The sequence below is a fragment of the Bactrocera oleae genome, chromosome 3 (genome assembly GCF_042242935.1).
Source record: "Bactrocera oleae isolate idBacOlea1 chromosome 3, idBacOlea1, whole genome shotgun sequence".
NCBI classification, from domain to species: Eukaryota; Metazoa; Arthropoda; class Insecta; order Diptera; family Tephritidae; genus Bactrocera; species Bactrocera oleae.
In genome coordinates this window covers 19055503-19074491 of record NC_091537.1, presented here as the reverse complement: position 1 = coordinate 19074491, position 18989 = coordinate 19055503, and the positions used below count along the sequence as shown (strand labels likewise).

Genomic DNA, 18989 nt, shown 5'->3' with positions numbered 1-18989 from the left:
TAACATTTCTATACAAAGTCAGAAAGAGAGCGTAAAAATTTAATGTTGCAGAACATTTGTAAATGTTGCTGACAATTTCAGAGCATTTAGGATGAAGAGCATCACCAAACTTTTATCTTTCGACTGCTCTCCCTTTTACAATACATGTTGCTATTAATTTTACCAAATATTGCTAAGGGCTGCTGCACTGCAAACCAAATCTTGCTCAACAAATGCAGTCAAGTGAGAATTTCGCTGTGCAATGCACTGCCAAAATAAACGAACCGAATGCACAAACGACTTCGTGAGAGCGCACAACGATTGTGCATGCGAGTGAGTAAATGTGGGAAGAAGAAGCAGTCCCAACAGCGCGTAGCGTTGCATATGCGTACAACAGTGCCTGCTTTAGTATTATTTGTGCTCTCAACAGTGTCGGATACAATTAACGGTTACTTGTTGTGTGTGGCTTTTTGTTTGTGAACGCTGTACGGAAAGCAGCAGCAGCAGCTGAAAAACGGTCGAAAAAGTAAGGCGGCCAAATAGCAGCCGACCCGAAAATATACACACTGTGTAGTTAATTAGTGAGTGATGCTAGTGGATCTTTTGTGTTTTACGAATTGCAAATATTTTACGTAATTTTTTATTAATTTTTGGTTTAACAGAATTAAATTCACTTGAATAACACACAATAACGGGAATGCGAAATTGAGCGTAAAAGTGTGCGGTAAGCAAAGAATAGAAATAAAGTAAAAAGCAAAGTAACGAGTATCACAAGGGGCAAAAAAAAAATGTTGTGTGTGGTCGCTGAAGGCGATTTGTTGTTACTGCGAGCAAACGGTGAAACGCAAAATTAGCGGAATTGCGAGTGTGCAAATTTCAAGGTATAACAATAGAAATAATGTGAGGCAACACCTTTAAATGGTGCTCATACTTTATTGGCAAAGAATTATACTACATTGAATTAAACAAATGTGTGCTTACGAACATACATAAACGTACGTTGAGCGAAGCATAAATTGTTAAGTGAACGAGTGAATCAAACCTTAAGATTTTCAAGATTTTTATGTTTTTACTACCAATAAATTCCCCTACTTTGTGCGTGTGTGTATTGGTGTTGCTCTTCTTGAGCTTGTGTGCATATGTGTAGTGCAGGTAAAAACAACTGCCAAAAAATAAATAAAGTAACCAACAACAATAACAATCACAGTTGCATATAAACACACATACATATTTACAAAGTCACTCGAGTGCTTGCCAGTGCCATGGTTCCAACTTACAACTCGACGAAAAAGCAGTACACAGCATCCAGAGACAGAGAAATCTTTATTACGCGACTCCTCTCGACCACTACTTTCCTTTCTTGGTGCATAAGACAATGTGTGCGCACGGATAACGTAAATGCAGCGTAACTTGTTTGCAGTGCCGGCGTGTTGGAGGGGTCTTGTGAGCGTTCCTATATTTATACATACATGCATATCGGTTGTTTTTGCCCTGTGCGCTCACCTGTACCGTGCTCAGCTCAGACGAGCGAGCGCGCCAACAAAGTGCTCCAGCAGCCAAGACGCTCATATGTACATATGTATTGATACACACAGGCACACACACATTACTGTACGTATGTAGTTGTAGAGTGGCTTAGCTGGCAGCATTTTTCTGTATTTCAGTTTTGTGCTTACGTTTACTTACCTGTCAAACCTGTTTTCAATACATAATGTCCGTCCGTCCGTTCGCCAGCGCAGTGCGTCGCTAACATGCCAAGCCAGCGAGCAAGTCAGCTTTGCGTCACGGCTTTGAGACGTCGTCACCAGTAAAAACCAGTCAGCAATCATAGTTAGCTGTCCATCTTACCTCACCTACCAATTTCCAATATCATCAGCAGCGCATCAATATTGCCACTGATGGCATGTTTATATTTATATGTACATATGTATGTAAATATGTGCCTGTGTTTGTTGTTAGCATTTGGTTTAAGCGTTTCTCTTGAAATACGTCTACATAATAATGCGAAATTGGTTAAGAAAGCAATAATGAAAAAAACGGAATAAAATTCATAGCAAGCCACAGCAAATACTAAATGCAATAACAACACTCACAAATAACTAAACGTGCGTGAGTCCACACTGTGTACGTCGCCTAAGTTGCTTACGACGCATACCTACTTCTTGGAAGCCTTTCAAAAGACTCAACGGATTTTACATTTACTTACCTTTTCTCCTTTACTGTAATGCTTGACAGAGACGGACGGACGAACTGGCTCTGAGACAAGCCACGCTCACTTGGCTATATTGTGTGCTACGCTAGCTGCTTTGCTACCTGGCGACACTACCTTTTGTATACGCTTCCTTTGCGCCCCATCTCATATGCTGCATAAGTGTTCTATCCCATATGTGTGCATGTGTGTGGATGTATGTATGTATGTATGTATGTGTGCAGGAGCGCTCAGACCAACTTGAGTCGGTTTGCTTGATTTCTTCGACTGATTAAAGTCATTGTTTTGTGGCGCATTGCAGTGAGCGAAATAAGCAGCAAAGTAAATAACACAACAACAGCAACAACTCAACCAAGAACCAGTTGTAGTTACATGTGCATATGTGTATGTATGTATGTCCATATAGTGGACATGGCACCAAGAAAAAATAAACCAAAATAAATATCTTACTTTTTAAGGGCTAAGGCGAAGAAGCCATTTTGTGTGCCCGTCACAGCTTAAGTGCTGGAAAAAATAATAAATAACTATCAGATTGTAGGCCACGAAGCAAAAAAAAAAAAAAGTGATGAAAGAAACTAACGTTCGTAATAAAGAAAAACCAATTGTTGACAAATAAAACGCTTCGTCAAGTATTTCACAGTTCCGAACAACAACAAAGATTATATTTTAGCAAATTAATATGTTGAAATGTCTTAAAAATCTTGTTTAACATAAAAAGTAAATTTTTTTTCTCCTTTCAGTGAAAAAGTGCAGCGAAAAATAAACGAAAATGTGTGCAATAAGACTAAAGCAGTGTGCTTACTAACAATAAATCCAACTAATATTAATAAAGATTAATCAAAAATGCTTGCTAGCTACATGCAATAACAACAACAATACAAAAATAAATAAATAAAAATAAAAAAAGTTGGGCAAACCAAAAATTTGCACAAACTTTTTTACAGCTTGCGGCGCAAGTTTGCGCAAGTGCTAAAACGACTGAACAGTGAAAAGTTGTGCTCAACGAAATGCAGTCAAAAACAGAAAATTGTTCAAAATTAATATAAAAAACACAAAAGTAAGCGAAAAATTTATAAAAAAAAACAAAAAGTGCAGTACGAAAGAATATTAAATTAACAACAATTAAACCAGTTAAATGGCAGCTTATGCTGTACAACAACATTCCAACAACAACAATAGTGCAACAGTGCTGTAGCAACAAGTTCCACCAAGCTATTAGCATAACAATAAAGAGTGTGTAGCAGCAGCAACCATCAAGCACAGAGCTGATTGGAAAAGCAAAATTTACAACAATAACAAACAGCAACTAATAACAATTCATACTAGTAAATTTATAGCAGCAGCCTATACCGACGACAACAAGACGTTATTATATTGCGTTTATTGCTTACAGCAACGCATTCTAACAGAGCCATCTTTAAAATCAACAACAACACTAGCAACAACAGCAAAAGTACGCAAAAATAAAATGTTTGCAATGTGGAGATACTTTTTAATCGGTAAGCTTGCTTAGATAAAATTGCAGTTGCCACTGCTATTAAATTAGCTGTCACTTAAGAAATACCTAAATACTTACATATGTGCGAACGAGTATGTATGTACATACCTATGTATATATGATTGCTGTGACTGTATACTATTTATATATATATATACTCATATAACTTGTCACTTGATCTACCAGTTATATACATTTTTCAGCACTCTGAAATATGCTTTCTTGTTAGTTATTATTCTAAGTATTTGCAAGTAATTCTATTTCTTTTGCGTCCGATTTCATTGCAATCCGTTTGTGGTTTGAAAGTACCTATATACAATATATAATATATATATATGTACAAATGTGTATGTCTTGTGCAAAAAAATCGAAATATATACAATACTCGGTTGTATTTCACTTTTTTCTAACTTTTCTCTAAAATTATTTCTTTGTAATTATATGTGATTACTATTTAATTACAGCTAATGTATTTGTAATTAAGTTTTTTTCTATTTGTTGCTTTAATTATTGGCAAGAATAGTTAAATAGTTGCTTTTAAATGCCGCTCTACTTATTCTAAATATGTAATCCAGTTGAACAACGTTCTGAAAGCTGAGAATGTCACAGAATTTTTTTTTTTTTACTTTAATAATTGTAATGACTTTTTGCAATAAACGACATTTTTCTCACAGTAATGTTAGATGCAACTACTAAATATAAGTATTAGGTAAAATCAATTCAAAGCTTAGGAAAAAAATAATCGATTTAATGTCATAAAACATTTTCTTGATAATTATTATGGCATGTTGCTACGATGACAGTCCTTGTGCTATTATAAACCCGGAATATTGCTTATAAAAATTATATATATGTACGAGAAGAATAGAGCGTTTTCAGACATGATAATTTTACATGTTAGCTCGAATTAAGCACTCAATGGTTGAAGCAGAGAACTTAGAAGAACGTCCATTAACATCGGATAACCTAGTGTTGCCGTTTTTTCTAGCATTTTTCGAACACATTTGTCCAAGTTCTCACAACAAAGGGCTATCTAACTAAAATGTGCGCTACTTAAGAATTATATTCGTCTTTTCCCAACTGTATATTATATTTTTACATTAAGAGCGTCGTCTATCTTCGCCCTGATTTCGGGCCAATTTTTGACGCTGCTTTGCTCAAATCCTTTATAAAGCATGTTTCTAGTAATGCCAACTATAGAAATATGCAAAAAACGAAATAGATTTTTTCAAACCGCGTCAATTAAAAGTGAATCATTATTCAATTTAACAAGACTTCTATTTTTCATAAACCTTCAGGTATTACAATATACAAGTACCTATATAAGCTTCTGGCTAAACCAATTATATACATCCCCCCACAGATGTTCTGAGCAGACACAAAAAGCATTGAAATTATTCGCTTAGACCAGTATTTTAATTTAGCAGATGGTGCACAGATATTTTAAAAAACCATAGTCGACTATGAAAATCTACTAAAACAAAATTTTTCTTTAGATTTTAGATTATCAATGAACACCAAATCGAATACTTCTACACTACAGGAAGCGATTACTCCAATTCAGATATTTGGCAACCCAAAAATGTGATGGTGTAACCTCCTTAGCTTAATATTTTTAAATAATACGGTTTTCGAATTGCTTCAGCATTCCCTCTATTCTCCTAACTAAGAACGCAGTGTTTTTTTCCTGTACTCAGACTTCAAGTGAATACTCGTATTCATTGGAATAAATGAAGTGGCAATCGCTTAACTGAGGCTTTTTTGAAAACAAATCTTACTATAAAAATGGTTTCGAAGAAATTGAAGATCTCTAAAATCATTGCATCGCCCGCAAATATGTATTAAATAATATTATAATCGAATTTCACAAAAAAAAAAAAATTCTACTTGTGAGTCGAATTTTTTTGTTGCTTATATATCGAATGTAGATATATTTGAAAATATTTTCTGAAAATTTGAAGTTGATCCAATAAATAGTTTCCGAGATATGAGTGTACTTGTAAAAAAAAATTAATTTCAAAAAATGTTCCTAAACTTTAAACTCGTTATTCTCGAAACGCTGTTTTCAGAGTCGGTCGAATTGAAATTTTCACCCGACTTTCTTAGATATATTTGTCAAGTAATGATCGAAGGAATAAGATTTTTGATAATTTCGATTTTTTAACCTCTATCAGATACATTTTTTCAGAAAAATCGATTTTTGTTGGTAAGCCGCCATTTTGTCAAACATCAAAATTTTTACTACTCTGCGTTCAACACCTGTATATATATTTATTTATAGTACTAACATTTTTTTGCTTTTTGAATTTGAGATAATTTTAAGCAGAAAAATCCTACTCACCGCCAGACAACTTTTTTCGAATGTACTCCTGGAGAACAGCTACGGGATCATGGATATTACAAATTTTTCAGAATTAATCATTGTTTATCAAACTACAATAAATTTTGTAAATGTACTTTATTTGATTTACTTATTCACAAAATTTCCTCCTAAAACAAATTTTCATGAAAAAAAAACGTTTTTTTGTCTTGCTAGTGGATACAACCCCTTAATCAATACAAAATTTATGCCTATCTGGTATCTGTTATTAAAACTAAAAACCATCAATAACTAATAATTACTTGCTTTCCCACATTTATTCCAATAAACAATTATTTAGTTTTTCTTTGAGTATCAATCAAATCATTTTAACTTTAAAAACATATGCCATTAATTGACTTGATAAAGGTTTGTTTAAATGCACAGCATAAATATTGCAAATCGTTAATATATGGTACAGCCACATCTAACTACAGTTGCGCAAAAACAATGAAAACAAACACAAAAATATTATATTCTAACACCAAAGTCCCCAATGGCTACTTGGATTTCATTGCTTGCTCCCTAACTATCAATTGCCACTGACACACTGTGCTGCCGTCAGCTGCTTTGCTTCGCAGGTTGTGTGCCTTGTTGTGTTGGCTTTAACACACTAAACAATAACTCAAAGCATTTGTTGACTTTCGCATTTGTCACTGAGGAAAATAGCAAAAACAAAGTGCAAAAAAATATGTAAAAAATAGCAAAAAGCTTTTCTACGAAATCAATAGCTCAGAATTCAAACACTGAGCAACACACATGCAGTATATAAAACATATGTATATGTGGTACATATTTATAACGGTGGCAACCTCGGGAGACATATGCTATTTATTAGAAAATCTTTTTTTTATGGAGTAATATAAGTTTTGAGCGTGTGTGATTTCGCTTTGTTGTTTGTATTTTCTTTGAGCTCGGCGTTTGCTTTTGGGCGCTGCTATTAAAAAGTAATTACATTTTTTTTTAAAAAATAATGATTGCATAAATTTTGTTATCTCTTCAATTATGCTTTTATCGAAGTCCGCAAACTCGTCAAGTATTTTAGTTGCATTTTTTTTGATATATTTGATTTTTGAGAAATTAGGTCGAGTTAAAATGATTTGTAAAGAAGATCTGTAACTAAATTTTTTTTTTAATAAAAAATACTGACTTTCTATCCGAACTTTTTTCAGAAATATTTTACAAATAAATTTTCAAAATCATTTTGCAAATAATTTTTCAAAATCATTTTACAAACATTATTTCAAAGTCATTCTACAACTACTACTCCCTTTCGAAAATGCTTTGTTTGGCCTGACCTTGAGTTATTTGGGTTAGACGGTCTTTATACCTAATCTCGACAATTTTGTAACAAAATTCGAATGTAAGCATTGTTTCGAAATAATAATTTTTTTTAACATCTTGTTTGAAATTTAAAAGATCTGTGTTCTGTACATCTTCGTCTCTTAATCATAAAGCCATTTTTGGGGTGACTTTGTAATCTTCGAACTAGAGCATCAAGATTTAGCAAATCTATTTCAATGAGCTTCGTCTCCTTAATTGTGGCCTCAATTTTCCCAAAAAAAAAAAAAAGAAATAGTCCAGAAGGTGAATTCATATCAATAAGCATTGCCTCAGACTGCGTTTCGACAGACTAAAAATTGCTTCGTGCGGTTTTCACTGATGATCTGTCTCAGTCACTGTCATATAAATATAGGCGTCGAGCAAAATTAGAAAAGATTCATTGAAACTTAAAAAAAATTAAATTAAAGCAACTTTTTAAAGAATATTTTTAAGTTTGAAAATTAATTTTAGTCTAAAATATATTTATTCAATCGTTATTTTGGAAGCTTTATACTGTTTCGTTAAAAACATAAGGTTGATGTTTGCTTTGAGAAATTTAAAGAAATTGTCGTCTGAATTTTAAAGTACAAAATTCAGTTTGGAGATAATAATTTTTTATTACGTTTTTTTTCAAAAACATATATATTTTTGTAAAATTATTACTGTTATTATTTCTCGATCTTAATTAACTACATTGCTCTCAGAGCAAAGTTTTCTAATATTCAACTATTTTCGGTCAAAATGAAGTCCTTGCATGGATGATATTTTAATTTGACAGGATATATTCACGAAATTTGGCATATATAATTCTCCAAAGCAGCGCTATTATCTCCGAAAAAACTGTTTAGATCGGCCCACCAAAGCATATATGTAGCTGCCATATAATCTTACCGATCATAATCAAGATAAAGTCTTTTTATGCTACTTTTACTTTTATGCACCTGTGTAGAGTATAAAAGCTTCCATGCAGCCGCCGTTAATGTGTTTTTCTATTGACGATACATTTTTGAATTTTTTAGTATTTTAAATTTTAAAAAATTTACATTTTTATTTCATAAATATTTTAAAATTTTTGCCAAAAAAAAACTTTACTTTCCACTCTCTACTTCTGAAGAGCAAGCATTCTAATTATCTCATCACATTTTACAATCCGCAAAACTCCAAGTCATTTAACTGTTATTTTCTTTTCAGTCCACTCATCATATTCTGCCACACATTTTATTTGGTCGCCTATGGCCTGGATTCTACCCTTTTTTTAACCAGCAGGCATTATATTTGCTAGTTGATTTTGTTTTTATTTAAACAACTTTATTAGATTCATTTCGTACTTGGTTTTTAACCGCAATTTCCCCCCACATAAATCACCCGCCGTTATTACGGCTAATTTTGTTGCCTTTGCTTATGGCACTAATTCGCAAGCGTTAAAGCAATGCATGTTGCTATTTCAGCTGGCTGCGCATATTGTTTGCTTCAACGTTGCTGCCGCCAAGCATGTCCGTGTAGTATGTATATATGACCCTCATTTTTTCCATAAAGCATACTTTTAAGCGCGCAGCTAGAATTGTTTTTCTGCAATTTGTTCTCCCTAAGAGATTTCTTTTTTATTTCCCTTACTTTTTCATTACACTTTGTATTTTTTTTTTTTTTGTGTGCTGCAAGTTAAATTATCCTTTCAACATTGTTGCGCGACGAGCAACAATAAAACAAAAACACAATAAAGCAAAAAAAAATATGTGCGCGCGTAGGAAAAGCATTGCGCCGAAAAGTATGCTACTAAATGAAATGTTTACTCTTGGTCATAACTGGTTTTGTTGCCGCGATTTTATTGCTCTTATCCAATTTGTAACATTTCTTACACACACATGTGCTGGAATTTTTTATTTTAGTTTTGCTTCGAGTGAACATTGAGTTTTGCTGCACTTCAGCATGAGTTTATTAAAATAAACATGAATTATAGCTGAGGGCGCGCTCAGGCGCTTGCCCATGAATCCTTGCCGCTTCGCCACTTCAGCGCGAGTTTATGGAATTTTCGTTGCCCATATGGACATACAGACATGCAGATACATATGTATATACATGTGTATTAAGATTTTTAGTATATATATATGCATACATATATGCACATAAATAGTCTTACAATGCAGCGCACTTGTGCCCGCAAATGTTTGCCCTTACATACATATTTACATATATATATGTATATACTTGTATATATAAATGTATATAAGCTCTTGAGTGCCTGATTTGCTGCAATTGCATACACATCTGTTGTTATTGTGTGGATGTGTTTGTTCGTCGCATCCACTTCACTTCATGCACAGCCAAAAGTCATTATGCATAATGTATTAAACATAAAAGTATATCATATACATACACACATATTTATATACAATATTATATATGCACACACACATGCATACACGTGCATGTAAATAAATTTATTTTCGCACAAGTTTATTTTAACTCACATGAATTGTTGCTCTTCATCCATTTAGCTATTCGCTTTGTTTTTGTTGTTCATATTCCTATTAATGTAACGTAGCATGTTGCATGTTGTTGTTTTGTTTGTTTGTTTGTGTAACGAGTGCCCATATTAATTGCCTGTGGGTGGCACTTCAGGGTTCACAGTTCAACTTGAACAACTGTGATTGGTCTGCCCGCTGGGGTCACAAACGTTGTTAGAGCAACATATATGTATACATATATATATACAGAAATATACAATATTTATATATATAGCGGTATTAAGTAACTATAAGCACATATACATACATACATACGTCTATATATACATACAACTATATGTATTTGCCTTAAAGTTTATTTGCTTTATCCAGTTTTTACCCAAAGTTTCGCTCATAGCGCCATCATTCCATTATTTGCGCACACACACACACATTGTGCATACCTCCTCATACATATATATATATATATATATGTATATAAACATATTTGTTCAGTGTGGTCCATGCGGCGCTTCTGTTTGCAAGTGTTCTAGGGCATTTACTCGTAAATACCACAATTTGACCTTCAGCGCGCAATAGCGCTCACACACATCGACACACAGTTATGGAGCGAGTTGCAAAATTGATGAGTAAATATTGCTGTTTAAATATTGCGGAATTTTATAGTGAGTTCGAGCACTCCAGCCACTCTGCCACTTCTGCTTAATGGTCGTATGCTTGTGTTGGTGTGTGCCTCTAATGGTTGCAACGAGTTGGAAAATATGTTCGATTTTATCTTTAATTTTTATATATTTTGCGTTTAGACGTTTGTGTTTTTTGAAAAAATTAACGGTCGTTTTCTTTTTTATTGATTTGTGTAGGGTTTATTGGGATATCCTCTTCAAATTTTATTACTTAATTATTTTTTATGTTATTTAGTACAAAAAATGAATTTATGAAACTTATTTACATATAAAAATATATTTCAGTACTTCGCGATTGCAAAATCACCATTTTCGAACACATCCGTCTTTTTAATTGAAGTTAGTTTCTCTTCATATTTTTTATTCTGATATTTTACTCTTTTCTGCAAGCTAATTATATTTTGAAGCATATTTACATGTAATTGATTTTTCTACAATAACACTCTCTCAGAAATTTTAAATATTTTTGTTAATTTTTCCCCGAAGGTGTTTTCCCTAAAGTTATGTTCCTACTAAACTTGGGTTTGCGGTATTATTACATGCTTACTTTTACCTTAAAGAAACTTGTAAGCGCTTCTGAAGAAAATGTAAATTATTTTTGAAATATAATTTTAGATAAAATTTTCTTTCAGACTAGATCCTTATAATTAAGATTTAATTAGTTTTGTTAAAAATACAAAATTTATGACGAATAATTTTGAATGACTTATGAAAAAGTTTTACATTTTTCAAGAGAAATGTTTTTATTTTTTTATCAAAAGCAGTTTCAATAGTTATTTTTGTAATTTTTGAGTGAAAAATGCTTTTATAAATGTTTGATTGCTTTCTAAGAAATCCTTATACATACAAGTACATATGCACATATAAGTTTTACGAAATTTTTTATGAAGAAAACTCTTATTGAACAATAAAACAGTTTCAAAAATAATTAATTCAGCTATTCAATTCGCAACCTCAGATTTTAATTATTTTTATTTCATATTAATTTTTTTTTGGAATTTTTCATAAATATTTTATTAATACAAATTTAAAACAAAAAAAAAATAATTCACAAGTATTTTTTCAGAATTTTTTTGTTTATATTATCTTTTAACCATACAATATTTTTCATAAAAATCGTTTAATTAGTATTAATGTGAATAGTTGAGTTTTAAACCTAACAGCCGCTCCAAAATCTTGATGTTTCAAAAATGTGTTTTTTGCATATTCAAAATATTAGCGTTTCAAGATTATTATTTTTATTCGAAGTTTTGAAATAATTCATAAATATTTTTTCAAAATTTTAATTTATATTATTTCAAAAATTTTAGTTAATTTTTGTATATTTCTGATAAATATCGTTTAATTAGTATTTAAACTTGATAAATAGCTGTGTTACGAGACTCCTCCAAATCCTGATGTTTAAACTTTTAACATATGAATTTTTTGAAATTTGAATTTTTATTGCTAATTTGAATTTAAAAAAAGTGCTTAATTTTAAATTAAGTAATTTTCAACTTGAGCAACAAAAAGCAATGAAAGCCTTTACTCAAAACGCCATTTACACAAACTTTTAATTTTCTTTAAAAATTATATATAGCTGCCGCTGCGTAAATCTATTAATTCTGCTCTTAGCATCATTACTCAATGCTTATTTGACATCCCTAACGCTTCCCTGCCTCTAATGCTTTAATTTCAGCTGTCTGCAGCCACAAGCTTTGCGGTTCCGACTGACCATCAATTATACATTTAGCACAAGCAGACGAAAATATCTCTGTATATGCTGTGAAATGTGTGTGCATATGTATTAGTTTACTTGCTAACACACACACACGCATTTTAAAGACACTTCAAGGGAGCGTTGCATACAAAACCCTGCATTGTTTCAAACAAACTGCAAAAAATGCACACAAAAAAAATACGAAAAATAACAAGAACAATGTAACCAGCTTGGTTTCCAGACAATTTACCCAAGTACTTAGCATGCTTTCATAACCTCATCCTCTAAGTGGTTATGGTATTCATATGAGCAAATTTCATATATGTTTATGTAGAAAAAAATGCTGAGGCTAAAATATGCCGCAAAAAAAATGTTAAAAAAATTTTATTCAAAGTTCGTTTTTTCCTCAAAAAATTACTAATAATAACAGTACTAAAGAAAACAACATTTGTATTTTTATTTTATTTTTATTTTAATACAAAAAAGAAAAACATAATGTGTCCAATGTGCTGGTTTTTGCATTTGAAAAAGATCCCCAAAAAATTACCATTTAAGTAATTTTCAGCTGATCAAACAAAGATCTTAGCTTAATGCGGCATTGGCACTTCGCCTGTCTACCTTGCCTAGGCAGCCGCACCGCCTCACAACCTCGCATACACACCTCTACGCACACAGTTGCAAAGCCCCACGAAAATCTTCCGACCAACATTCGTTACTTTATCATATAGTGTACAATACATATTTGCTAGTGTGTGCGTGCGCCCTGCTTTTTTGCACGATTGCTCTTCGGCTTTTTTCCGAAATGTGTAAATGTTTAATTTTGTAAAATTGTTTATAAAAATTCAATAACTTTGACTGGTGGGTTATCAAAAACGCTTGGTAAAAAGCGGCACTACTAAAAAATTGAGGCGTCGTCAGCAAGCTATAGGCGCGACGCTCAACTGCTGTCGACTGCGCTGCTGCTATGCGTATGCTGTAGTCGGTGTCGTGGCGCATTTTTGTACCTATTTAATTTTTTTGATAATTTTTTGCTCCAAAACTTCTTGATTTTTGGGAAAAACTAGTATTTTATAAACGTTTTTTGCTGGCTGGTTTTGTTTTTTTCTTCCTTTTTTGCTGCTGTTTTGGTTGTAAGCAAAGTTTTTTTGGCTATTTTTTGCTACTGTTTTGGTTGCCACTTGTTATTTGTAAAAAAATTTGTTACTATTTAAATTTTTTTGTGTATTTTGCTTGTTCAAGCTTGTTCAATGCGTTGTTTACTTTTGGCGGTGTCGACAAAACTAGCAATTTTTGCATTAACCTTTTATGATCAGTTTTGTAACTAGTTGCAATAGGACCAATGCTGATTTTTATTGATTTTATTTTCGGATATTGACTGAAATTAATTAGTATTAGTAGCTAGTTTTGGATTATTTTAAGTAAAATCAATTCTAAAAAATGGTGAAATAATGGAAGGAGAATATGGCTGCTTAGCGAGACCTCTATATTATTAAAAAATAGCTACTGGATTCAACGAATTTATTCAAGTAAAAATTATTATACTCTTGACAGTTAAAATGTTGCTAGAGTATTATATAACATATTATATATATGAGTCCAGGTGTGATCTCTGTATCAGCTATCAGACTTAACCCATAAAATGACTTCACAGTGAGTTTAATCCAATTCAGTAATATCTTCGAACTCGGTTACAAGTACGCATATTAGAGTGTTCTTGCCACACACACACACAAATATCTTTAATTTTGCAATTAATTTGCAAAGCATTCTGTGCATCTGACTGTTCAGAGACCATATAACGATCTTGGGTAACTGCTCTAAATAAAAGCTTAATTTGTTAACAAAAAGGTAGTTTGATTCCTATAAGGCTACATATTGGATGTTCTCACTTACTGAAAAGCTTAAGGCACTTCATCGGAGGCTAGAATAAGACTCATAATACCATCTGAAATGCCGGTACCCTCACTTCAAAAAAAAAAAAATTTAATTAAGTTTGTTTGGAGTTATCTTTTTGTGAGCATAGAAGTCGGCGATCAATTAATTATAGTATATTTTCCAGTTTCTCAGATGACTTATGTCTCATAGTTTATTTTATAGTGAACCCCTGAAGCTAATTGCTTATTCATTATGAGATCGGAGCATAAACTCTATTATAATAAATAAAAAAGCTTTTAGACTAAAGTTAATATAATTTTAATTACTTTTAAAAATCACGCAATGGTTACAGGCTTATTATTCAAAGTGCTCTTTTTATGACTAGTCCGCAACTAATTGTTGATAATTTTATTCTTGCATGAAATTTGCCACTCGCAGGGCATACTACAATTTAGTTGGCTTTAAAAAGTCATGCAATTGTTATAAACTTTTCAATCAACTAGTTTGTAACTAGTTGGTAATAATTTTATTATTGCCTGAAATTCGCAACTGGCTGTACGTACCGCATTTTGAGATTATTAAAAATGCAAGGAATGAGTACTTGTCGTTTGTTCAGAAGCAACGGTTGTTTAATGTTTTAACGACAGGTTCACTGTACTAACTAAATCCCACATCCGAAAATTTTATCGCATTCTTTTTATCACTTCTGAAGTTCTCCTTTCAGTACTCAGCTAGTCATGATGTTTTCATGCACTGACTCATTTCGTATGCGTTTAAGCAGTTGTATAAATAAGTCGTTACTTATTGAGGTTCGTACATATGTACCATACGTATGTGTGTGTGTTTATATACCTGTATGTGAGTGTGCATAAGATACAGCTGCATTTGTTTTAAACAACTTTTCTACACATTCATATACACCAACATATATGTCAAAGTATCTTTTTAATTCAGCATCTATGTATGCTGCAATACTGTTTTTGCTGTTGTTGCTTGACGTTTTTTTTCTAGTTTGTTGATTTTTCATTGCTCCGTATACACTAAATATTCAGCTTGTGCAACATAGTTATTCCAACACTTAAATAAACATTTGTCTAGTTTGTTTGCCAAATGCAACAAGAATTTTAAGTTTATCACAACAACATGCAGTCGTAGCGTAAAGCGGGCGAAAGAGAGAAACAGAGTGAGAGAGAGAGAGAGAGAGTGTAAGTATTGGTTGCTACATTTTGCTGAAATGCCCTCACTTCGTACCGGGCAGCAGACGCCCACAATAGTTAAAGCTCACAACTATTACAGCTACGCCTTCCAAGCATTTGTTGGTAGCTCCAAGTATTTAACTATCTATCTAAACCTTTATTTGTATACGTATGTATGTATTGAGGTCAGTGACAATACCCGCATCGGTTATACATATTTAGTTGTTGTGTTAATCAATAAATAATTGTGTTAATCCCGCTTTTACATATATCTTGCATTCTATGCTACTGGCTCTCTCAGTGGCGCGCTGATAAATGCGGATTTAAAATAAATTCTCTGCTTGCCCAGATTTGTTTGACCGGCTTATTTGACACATTTCGCTTGCAAATAAAGGGACACCAGCGTTACTGACCGTCATTTATTTTGCATTGGTAGTCTTTAAGCTTGCATTTCAATGCAATTTTTATGAGGGAAAGTAGAAACAAATTTTTTTTTTTCGAAAATTTGACACATTTTATAATTTTTTTTTTTAATTTTTCCTATAGTTGGTAATACCGTAATTGAGGTTGTTTTAAACATTTCTTTTCCGAAGCTCTTTAGCAGAGATTTAGGTGCGTTTGATATTTATTATTATTTTCAGTTTGATTGATAACCAATTTTTGCTTTCGGGTGAAATTTTGGAATTTTTTTTTGAATTTTTAAAGCCATACAAATGTAGAAAAATTTATGCAAATTTGTGGTATAACTATTTTACGAAGGCTCAAAAATATTTACATAACCTTAAAACCGCTTTGGAAAGCCCTATAATTTTAGTAATCATCGCTATAATTAGTCTTCAATACTCATTTTTTCCAGTTCAATTGGTTGTTTTGTATTCTATGTTTTATTAATTATATTTTCAAGCATTTGTTTTGAGACAGTACTTTTGGAGTACCGAATATTATTTAAATATACATAATATTCCTACTTTTGGGTAGTTTGTATGTATTTGGGTAGTTTGAGCGACATCTAGCATTATGCATTTTTATACCCTGCGCATGGTACGAGTATATTAAGTTTGCCACGAAGTTTATAACATCCAGAAGGAAACGACGGAGATCCTATATCGTATAAATAAAAAGAACTGGGTTGATTGATTCATGTCCGTTTTGTTTTTTTGCTTAGCCTAAGAGTAAAATCTGTAGATTATATAAAAAAAATGTTTGAACAAAAAAAATTTTTTTTTTAACATCTAGAGGAGGCACACTCAGTTTTAAAGTAAATTTTAGAGTAAAAATTTTTATTTCGTAAAAAATTTTTGAAAAGTGTTCTAGAAGCTGTGGAGAGTCCTTTTTCTGTTTTCCTTAAGCGTTAAAATAAAAAATAATTTTTTCTTGTCCAAAAATTTTCTTTTTCTATAATCTACAGTTTTTCCCCCAGGCTAAGCAAAAAAATAAAAAAAATTTTTTGCGCTCCACCCTAATGTATACACAAGAACTAGTCTCTCAGTTTTTAAGATATCGCTCTGAAATTTTCCATATGTCACATGTCTCCTCAAGAAGCTGCTTTTTTGTCGCAACCGCCGATATCGTACCACTATAACATATAGCTGCCATACAAACTGAACTATCGGAATCAAGTGCTTGTATGAAAACTTTTTTATTCGACAAGATATCTTCACGAAATTTTATATGTATTATTGCTCATAGCAACGCTGCAATATCTAAACATTTTTTGCAGATCGGACTACTATAGCATATAGCTGCCATACAAAGTGGACGATCAAACTAAAGTTCTTGTATAGAAAACTTTTTTATTTGACAAAATATCTTCATGAAACTTAGCATGGATTATTAACTAAGGCAACGCAAAAATATCTGAAGAAATTTTCTAGATTGGACCATTATAGCATATAGCTGTCATACAAACTGAATAATCGAAATCAAGTTCTTGTATGGAAACTCCTTTATTTAAGAAGTGTATTCTAGCTTCGGTGCAACCGAAGTTAACACGTTTTCTTGTTTTGACTCTTTTTTTCGGATAATTGTATATTCTTATATTAAGCTTGAGTGTATATTGAGTACTTTGCGTAAAAGCTGAGTGGTTTCATCACACACTAAGCATTTGATAACGTAACTAAAGTCTTGCGCTTTAGATAAATGCATATATTTTTAAAATAAAGCTAAGAATTCTTCTCTTGCAATGCTTCCTACTTATTTTCTAGCTTTTCAGTTTTTCGAGCCCCAATACCGCATCCAAATTAATATATTTTAAGTACTTTGGTGCTCCGAGTTCAATGACCGCATATTGGGGGTGTCATTTCAGTCTGAAAATATCGGGAATATTTATATAATTCATATAACATTTTTGAAACTTTAAGTAGCCGCAAAAGAAACATAATACTTTTGAGCGACACTGTTTTACTACTTTTATTGTTGTACGGCTCTTATTTGACTTATACTGACAAATTCCTAAATTTTTATTTTAAAAAATGCTTGCTGCAAATTTAAAATACTTAAATTCAAAAAAAATCCATGTCCCTTTCAACGCTCCTTTGCTACCTCCACTCATAGACACACACATAGACATACCCATTTACGTACCGTTAAGTGCAGTGCAATTGCCCCCTATTTGGCACCATCTAATTGACCCTTAACCCGCATAAAAAATTTAGTGCAGACTCATACAGACAACAACAACAACGACAACAGCAAGTACCGCGTGCTTGCATTTCGTATGAATAAAAAATACACCATTCACTTGTACTTTTTTCCGCACAAATTCACAAGCGGTTGCTGCAATCGTTAGCGCAAAACCAAAAACAACAAAATAAGGGATAAAAGGATTTGCAAAGCGTCGGGACATAGAAAGCAGGAGCAACAGCAGAATAAAAAAAAAAAAAAAACATAAAGCAAGCGAAAAAGGCGAATACCAAGAGAAATGTGTTGGTTGAAGCGCAAAAAGCGCATAAAATCAAATTTCAATTCCGAACACGCCGCCACCGCACAACTGAAATACAAAAGCATAAAACAACAAAAACAAGTGGTATTTACCCGTACATACCGTATTTTGACAACGTTCAACGCCGCCGTACTAGGCGAATTGTAACAAGCTCTGCAACTCGACAACATTACAAGCAGAAAAATGCTACGCCGCACCACAACAAACACGTGAGAGAATTTCAAATCGTCTATCAACATTGCCATATGCCGCCGCCGCGTCCCAACGCCACGTCACGCCGCAACTGTTTAGCTGCCATTGCGTCCAAAGCTGGTGTGATTATGCCGCTGCTCGTTGGCTGATGACTGTTGGCTGGTGGCTGATGGCTGCTGGCTGGTGGCTGATGGCTGCTGGTGTTGAGCGCCATTTTCGCAGCTATTTAGTAGACATTTTCGGTAGTTAGTGGACTTTTGGCTGCTCGGCAATTGTCCCCCTTTACTAGTTTGGCTTCACTTGTCTGCAGGTCCATGCTGCACTTTCTTCTGTACTTCTGCTGTTGTCTGTCTGCCTGCGCTTTGAATTATTATGATATAGGCGCTGCCAAAAACAAAAACAGAAAAAAGGGCGAATATAGCAAAAGCCAAAAAGGCTTCGAAAAAGTCAAATTCTCGCTTGTGCTGATTGAGATTTTTAAGGTTATGTTTTTCTTAGCTGTTGACCAAAAGTCATCGCATATTAAGGCGCAGAGTAGTCGAGTTAGTCCAGTTAGTCAGCCAAGAGGAA

General features: G+C 32.9%; 1 protein-coding gene across 5 annotated transcripts in view; it reads left to right on the top strand.

The window, feature by feature from the left end:
• Window positions 1–380: 380 nt before the first annotated feature.
• The window catches only part of ed (hemicentin protein echinoid), a 250656-nt gene continuing 232047 nt past the window's right edge, over window positions 381–18989 (top strand). Inside the window, exons 1-3 of one of the 5 annotated variants that reach the window (XM_036366817.2) lie at window positions 381–560; window positions 642–703; window positions 2929–3687. In XM_036366817.2, the coding sequence (XP_036222710.1) occupies window positions 3657–3687 (31 nt within the window). In that variant the 5' untranslated portion in view covers window positions 381–560; window positions 642–703; window positions 2929–3656. The other 4 variants (XM_036366816.2, XM_036366815.2, XM_070106192.1 and 1 more) reach the window with 4 other exon arrangements.